This window comes from Symsagittifera roscoffensis, unplaced genomic scaffold (assembly GCF_963678635.1).
Source record: "Symsagittifera roscoffensis unplaced genomic scaffold, txSymRosc1.1 SCAFFOLD_190, whole genome shotgun sequence".
In the NCBI taxonomy this organism is placed as follows: domain Eukaryota; kingdom Metazoa; phylum Xenacoelomorpha; order Acoela; family Convolutidae; genus Symsagittifera; species Symsagittifera roscoffensis.
The window spans coordinates 26,376-34,256 of record NW_026971371.1 but is presented as its reverse complement, the minus strand read 5'-3'; the positions used below and the strand labels follow the sequence as shown (position 1 = coordinate 34,256).

General features: G+C 34.3%; 1 protein-coding gene across 1 annotated transcript; it reads left to right on the top strand.

Annotated features, from left to right (window-relative positions):
- Positions 1–1,236: 1,236 nt before the first annotated feature.
- Positions 1,237–5,647, top strand: LOC134856340 (uncharacterized). The gene is made up of 3 exons (XM_063872694.1): positions 1,237–1,538; positions 2,919–3,359; positions 5,098–5,647. Exons 1-3 carry the CDS (start codon positions 1,283–1,285, stop codon positions 5,298–5,300), a joined length of 900 nt encoding a protein of 299 aa, XP_063728764.1. The 5' UTR covers positions 1,237–1,282; the 3' UTR covers positions 5,301–5,647.
- The last annotated feature ends 2,234 nt before the right edge of the window (positions 5,648–7,881 follow it).

Here is a 7,881-nt window from a genome sequence, read left to right as displayed (position 1 = left end):
AACCCGGCCGCATTGTGCAAAATTTTGCAATTTTTCAAGTATTTTTCCAAGAAAGAATTATCAATAGCAATCAAGCCACCATTAGGTCTCGCCTTAAATGAAAAGTCGTAGTTAAGATTAAAAGAACTATCAAAAAACAGAGAAATTGTAGCTGGAAACTATTTTTGTCAGTTAGATTTATCAGGATAAGTTTAATTACTCTGCTTTTTTGCAATTTCATTGTTTATTTTGTCCAACACCTCTCCAACCTGCTGAATTCCAAGCCAGTGTAAATAAAAGCGACCTTGAAGATACCATTTAGACTCATTAATATATCGGTGGTAAATAGTCAAATAAACCACCGGAAATTTTTTGTATTTTGATAGCTTGTTAAAACATTTTTCTCTCCAAGTCGGATTTTTCTCGCCAAGTAATTATCAACCCATATTGAGTTAAAACCAAATAAATAGTCGAATACGTTTTCATGATCAGCAAAATTTAGATCGCTCACAGTACCATGTTTTTGTTTTGTAGATTTTGTTCTGAGTTGTGTTTTTTTTGTAGTTTTCAGAAGGTTTTGATATCTCAACTAAGGTTGATTCTTTTTCAGGTAGCTTTTCATTGTATTTCTCTTAAATTTCAAAACTCCCTCTTGATGGAATATAATTTTTAAAGCGGTGGTAACTTTTCTCTTTGTAAAACCGCATCCTGTTTTTTGTTTGAGATTATGCGTAGCGTTTTGATTTTCAATTTTTGGCACGTTTTCAGCAATTTTCCAAAAAATCATGATCGCCTGAATTTTATTTTCCGGTTTTCGCGATTTAAAACCCTGATGCAGCTGTTCCTTTTTAACAGGCAGCGATACCTGTAAAGAATAGACTCAACGCGTGCCTCAAATTGGTAGATAGTCGTATTAAAATAAGACAGGGCTGTCTTCGCTGACAAGCAATAAAAAGAACTCCGACAGTTATTCAAGGCGCGGTTAAAAGTAGCATGAGCTTCAATGGGAACAAGCGTCTTCAACTAGGTGTCTCCGAAGGGGTGTTGCAATTCATCAAAGAAATTTTAAAATGCTTTTTATAAACCGTTGTTTTTTTTGCTGATTGCTTTTTTGGCAGGGTGTTTGGATATATTTGCCAGACGTTTATTTTAGCTCAGCTGGCTATTGTCGCGCCTTTTCCAGCTCATTCTTAAAGCCAAAATCTTCATGTTTTTTCTGTGTGCTTAAACTAACAATTCAAAATTTAACAGTTTCGTGAAACTATTGGAAGCAAATGAGGAAGGTGGTTATCTCGTTGCTTCAATGTCTGACTATCGTGAATTTCCGTGGGACAACAAACCGGGCTTCAAGGAAAGAAAAGTGGATATTTCCAGACAGCCAGCTGTATACGACAGCCGCTATCTGAAAGCTTTCATTGAAAGTGTAAACTTGGCAAAACAGTCTTACATGTGGGTGACAAGAAACTGCCAAGAGTTCATTCGAGATTTGATGGTATTTCTTGAAATTGAAGATTCGTGGGCCTGCTTCTTCAAAACGGCTCAGCAGGCAATCGGTGTTGGTAAGTCTTTTTCTCAATTGCTCACAAGTTAAAACAGATTTAACCCGGGTTGACCTGTCATAGAGAGTTATAAGCGATATCCCAGTGTTAAAAAATTTTCAGCTATAACTCAGGGTTATTGATGGATATGTTTTTTAAACGATGATTATGGAAAAAAAAGCTCTGTTAAAACCATGAATCACAGCTGCAACAAAGAAAAGTTTAATTCCAAGTAGAAACAAAGTTTTGAAATTTCTTGAAATTATGGTGAAAACATAAAAAATGGTGAAAATCAACAAAATCTACTAATTTTAATTTCTACTGATTGAAAACAGAAAAAAAAAGATTTTATAATTGAACGATTTTGCAGTCGATTTCTGAATGCGTTTGCTTTAAGAAACTGATCACTGAGTCATTATCACTTTTAAATGCGAAAGCTACGCTAAACATTTTCGAGATTTTATGCGAATTCATATGAACGTTTTGCTGAAAAATTCAGAAAGTTTAACTGGCAATCCTATTTATCCTAGACAAGAACAAGTTCACATAATTAGCTGAAACGAGACATTAATTGTTATTCAATCAGGTGGAAAACTGACTCTAAAACTGATTTTTGAGTTTCATTTTTAAATGACGGTCATCTGTGTTTTTAGATTGCTCTTTTTTAAATCAACTTGCTGACATCAAACTTTCATTTCAAGTTATCTAAGGTCGACTGAAAAATTTGAAAAATTCAGGGTTTTTGCAATGTTGTTGCAGCCCTGATTCAGAGAAGAATCAAAAAATTTTGTGGTTTTTACCTGGTTGTTTCATCCCTACGTTAGCGCTACTTTAGCGCGGGCCCTGTCCCAAAATTCCAGCTCTGAATCAGCATTTTGTCAAAATCAGCATTTTGACAAAAACTAAAAAAGAAAACAGTCGAAAAAAGGCGTTTTTGGAAAAAATTGAAAAAAATGCGTTTTTTGGCGAGCGCTCTCCATTCGAAATAAGTATTTTTTGGCACCTAAGGCGCCTTTAGAAAAATTTAAGATCAGTCAGCCAAAAAAGGTATCTCAAGCTAGTGCAAAGAGTGGACCCTTCGGATCGGCAGGAGGTTGAAACCCTGAGGGGAGAGCGTCACCAACCCCCGCCGCCCTCCCCTAAATCCGCTGGTGTCCTGAACCAGAGCAGAAATTTTTCTGATCATGGACAAGCGCCACTGATTGTGGGCAAAATCAGAGAAGTTAGATTTCTGAAAACTTGCTGATTCAGCGATAAATGTCTATGACAAACTAACTCGTAAATCCTGCTGCAATTTTTTTTATAATACTGATCAAAAACCTTGGTGGGCAAGAAAAAAACGCTTAAAAAATTTAGAATTCAAACGTTCGACTTTTTTTCTTTAATTATTTTCCAATTTAGGGATTTCCTGGCTCTCGCGAGGTTCCAGTCAAAGCAGCAGCTGTCTTCTCCGACAAATACTAAACATAACTCCGGCTTTTATTCAAGACGCAGTTAAAAGTGGCGCGAACTTCATTGGGAGGAGGCCTCTTGTACTAGGTGCCTCTGAAGGAGTGATAGATTTCATCAAAGAAATTTTAAAAAGTCTTATTATAAATGCACAGCATGAGCTTGTTGAAGCAGTTATCAATGCAACTAGAGGAGCGTTCACATGGTGGCAGCTGCTTCAGATCCCAGTCGAGTTGGGAGTTCGCCTGTTGATGGAAAGTGAGTGGTTTCAGGAGACATTCGGTTACCACGATCCGGGAGGAAAATGGGCTTATGCTGCGAGTAAACTCGCCTCAGTTGGTGTTGCTGGGCTTGTTGGACTTTGCGTAACAGGAGGAGGATGGGGCTTTTTCGGTAGGCTCAATCTCTGTGAAAATTTTTGACCTGATTTTTATTTATCACTCCATGAGTTTGTAACACAGAGAAACAAAAAACTGGTGGTTCTTTCTTCGTTTAAAAAAACTAACCAAGACAAGGTAATCAAATTATGTTTTTACTTTGAAAGTGTTATGTTTCTACTATTATGTTTCTTACAATCTTGCGCCGGAAAATCGAAGGTCGAAAAGCAACTTTAAGTTGAGCAAAAGTGTCAACAAACATCAGTTTCAGCTGATAGAATCGAAACAGGTTGAAAAAGTTGAAATCAGTTACAGCATAGTCTAAACATAGGTTGAGCGTAGTCAAAAACTAGATTAAACCTAGTCGAAACAGTCTTATTTTTTATTTTTGTTTTTCTTTGAAGAACAACTAAATTTTAAAATTGAAATTGAGAAAAAAATCTACTCAAAAAGATTTCCGCCGGAGAGTTAGTTCACGCAACAAATTTGTAGATGAATTGATTACCGCAGACAAGAAGGCTCAGAGGCCACTTAAAATCTCAGACTTTTTTATATTTAGAGAAACCCCTCGAGATGCAGTGATTCCCGTGACAAGAAAATTTTTTAAAAAAAGTTCTTTAACGTTTATTGCATTTTACCCCAGCTTTAAACTGGGGTATGTTTGTATGCTTTAAGATAAAAATACAGTTATATTCCAAATGAGATGAAACGTGAAAAGTCAGCGAACGAAAAAACGCCAAAATGTTGGCAATACAAATTTGAGCAGACAAGATGAATCCAAACGAATCTTCTCCTATCAAGGTGATGCACTGCATGTTCCGACTGCCCTTTATTTTATCGACAAAAAAATTGATAAAGTATTTGAGAAAAAAGATGGAACGCCTCATTTCACCCCAATCGGGTTTTATGAAATGATATCAATTGCGTCTGGTAACGTATTATTATAACCAATTAATAGCCTCAATTCAAATTGAATTGATTTAACTGGTCGCGTCCCCTTCAATAAGACAAAAGGAACTGCTGATTCCCCTTACCCCCAATTTTACCCATGTGATTTTTGATTAAACGAAGCTTAAAAAAAGTTTGAAAGGAAGCCGATAAAAAGCGAAAACTGCCATTAACAATTGCAGAAAGCAGTAACAAAATATTAGAATCCTTGTAAAACTCTGACGAGGATGTTGAAGAAGGATGAAACAGTTAAGCGCGATATTTTTTTTCTTAGACATTTTTACCAGTCACTGGTGAATGGCGTTTTTTGAACTATCTGAAAAGAATTGAGTTCGTTTTAAGAAAAATAATTTTCGTTATAATGTTTTTTTTTTCTAAGGCTATAGGTGTTTGTTTATTTTGGGTACATTAAAAACTCGGAATATTTCGTGCTTTGGCGCGTAGGCAGCATTTTTATTCGACTCTAACATCGTTCCAGTTTGACTCGAGGCTATTAGGACTAATTATACGTTGCTACACGCTATTTATTTTAAATTGTGTTGTAAACAACCTGCGTGGAAAAATTTCTCAACAAAATCTGAGACAAAAAAAAAACAGATTTCAAAATGTTTTCAAAATGCATTTCAAAACTTTTATTGAAAACAATTCTGTAGAACTTAAGGTTGTCGGAACATTCAGGCTTCCCATTGATGTGCAGTTTTGTTTTCTGTTAAATTACTTGTTGCAAGGTTTGTACCTACACGTTTTGTTCATACTCAGACTCCAGAATTCAGAAGTTTTTTGATAGACTTATAATGAAACTTCAGGTGCTGTGCTGGTATGGTTTGTGCAGGAGCTGCTCACTTTTGGCCTCAGAATGTTATCCGGATTCGTATCTACACACTACACACATGATGGTGGAGATTTCTTTGACAAATGGATCGGTGAATCGAAAACCTTGCAGCTGTTCAATTGGATATTCAATACTGATTATCATATCCCGCGACATGTCAGGCAAGCTGAAGATTGACAAAAACTCCTGCCAAAGTCGTATTAAAAGACAACTCGCAATAAAAAACAACTCGCTTTAACAGACAACTGGCAATATACCCATCGCCGCGGGACGACGTTTTACGAGCTTGCCAAAAGAATTTTGCCTTTCTGTGAGTTGTTTTTTTATTGCGAGATGTAATTATAGATTGCGAGTCATTTACGAAAATCTTACTAACTTTTTTGTTTTCTGTTTCTATTCACTTAATCCCACTCGTTTGAGTTATGATAAATAATGCCGTGGTGATCGTAACGTTCATTCAAACGAAAAACTCAACTTTTCAGATTTTAATCCAGCAAAATATAAACAACGTTGTTATTGGAGTTTCTGGCGAAAGATGAATTGAGGTTACTTTTTGAAAATACAATTTCATCCACTTTATTAAACATTTCTTGCTTTGATGCATATCAACAGAATAATTTTGGTTTTCTGAAGTTTAGCTTTGATGCATATCAACAGAATAATTTTGGTTTTCTGAAGTTTTTCTGAATATAGGTCATCCATACAAAAACATGCTCGTCATACGATTCCATACAAAAATGCTTATCACATATTTCCATGCATGCGATCAATGGAGAAAACGCTGATCATACAATTTCTATTTATGAAAGTTGTATGGTACTCTTTTTTGTCTAGAAATAGAGAATTTTATTTAGAATTAACTCAAGAAGAGTTTTCAGATTTTAATCGGTTTATAATTATATAAGATATAATGGCAACCAAAATAATATAGAACTGAAATTCGTATGAGCATAAGACTGCCAACCATATAATTTCTATTTATAAAATTTTCATGATACGCATTTTTTTCATAGAACCTTCTTTATCGGAAACACTTCAAAAAGAGTTTTTGGAGAAGTTATAAGTTTTGTTCGGTTTTTACTTAGATCAGATCATATTGGTTATCAAAATCATAACTTTTTGGAGCCAAATAGTTTATCATACAATTTCTTCTTATGAGAATTACATTATACCCATATTTTTCATAGAACTTTTTTTTCTCAGAAATACTTTGGATAGCTTTTGTGGTTTTGAGTTGGTGCATTACCAAAAAACTTTTGAATAGGTTTATGAGTGTTTATGTGTTTTTTTTTAATTGAGATCATATAGGTCATCACAATCAAAGCACAGATCATACAATTTCTTCTTATGAGAATTGCATTATACCCATCTTTTCCATAGAATTTTTTGTTCAGAAAAAATTTGGATAGCTTGTGAGGCTTTGAGTTGGTGCATTACCAAAAAAATTTTTGAATAGGTTTATGAGTGTTTATGTGTTTTTTTCTAATTGAGATCATATAGGTCATCACAATCAAAGCACAGATCATACAATTTCTTCTTATGAGAATTGCATTATACCCATCTTTTCCATAGAATTTTTTGTTCAGAAAAAATTTGGATAGCTTGTGAGGCTTTGAGTTGGTGCATTACCAAAAAAATTTTTGAATAGGTTTATGAGTGTTTATGTGTTTTTTTTTTATTGAGATCATATAGGTCATCACAATCATAACACAGTAACAGAGTTTCAAAGCACTAAAGATTTTTGTAATCTCTATCTTCTGATGAGAGACTATTGGCTGGGCTAAGATTTTGCCTTATTTATTTTCTTCGTTGTGCACAGTTATATTATCGGAAAAAGATTTTCATGCAATTTTTTTTAAAAAACTTTCCATTGAAAGAAGAAAGTATTTATCATACAAGAGCATTGAATAAAAAAAAAACGCTAGTCATACCATTTTCATAAGGTTTTTCTTTTTATGGAGTTTTATTGAAATGTTTGATAAGCATTTTTGGTAAACACGGTTTTAGTTCACTAATTGAATCATGCTTTTTTATGAAATCAATTCAAATATGTTAACAAATATTGTTTTAAATGCTTTTCAAATTAATTTTGTAAAAATAGGTAAACTCCAATAAAAAATTACAAGAAACTGTTTTAGTTCGCAAGAAAGATTGATTTTTGGCAAAAACTACCCTAAAAAGTTCATTTATAGGTCAATACCCTATATTATTCCCATACTTTCAACCGGCTAGTTCTAGTTTTCAAATGTACACGTTTTAGTCTTCCAACATCGCTAATCTATCCAAACATGCTAATCGCTAAGCCATGAAACTGGACGCCGATAGTCGATAAATTAAGAGTGTTTTTTTCAATTCAATAGACTACGGAAGTTGCAAACGTTTCTAGTTGAAATGAAAGTGTGAAAAGCAGTCTATCAAACTATAGCTTGAACAAAAAATTAAGGCAAAAACTCAAAGAAAACCAAGTCAAGACGCGTTGCCAGAGAGGCTATCGCTGCTGTGCATAGGTTCGAATAACTGTATAAAGTTCCCTTCGGAGTGGGTTCGAGGACCTCTCTGCCACAAATTTTTTACTTTTTTTAAATTTACGTAATAATAAAATCAAAAAACGTTATTTTATCGATTTCGATCTTGAAAAGACAAGCTTTTAGTTGCGAGTTCCGTGTTGGCTGTCAGCCATTGCTTCTAAAACTACGTAAGTTAATTGATACATACGCCCTGTAAAGGTTGATAATTAAAGTTTTGTTTCTATACAAAA

Bases quoted from the DNA above. Each gene is read 5' to 3' on its own strand.
- LOC134856340 (XM_063872694.1), top strand. From the start codon at position 1,283: ATGTCTGACTATCGTGAATTTCCGTGGGACAACAAACCGGGCTTCAAG. The intron at 1,539-2,918 runs GTAAGTCTTTTT...TTTCCAATTTAG, and splicing joins TCAGCAGGCAATCGGTGTTG to GGATTTCCTGGCTCTCGCGA. The intron at 3,360-5,097 runs GTAGGCTCAATC...ATGAAACTTCAG, and splicing joins AGGAGGATGGGGCTTTTTCG to GTGCTGTGCTGGTATGGTTT.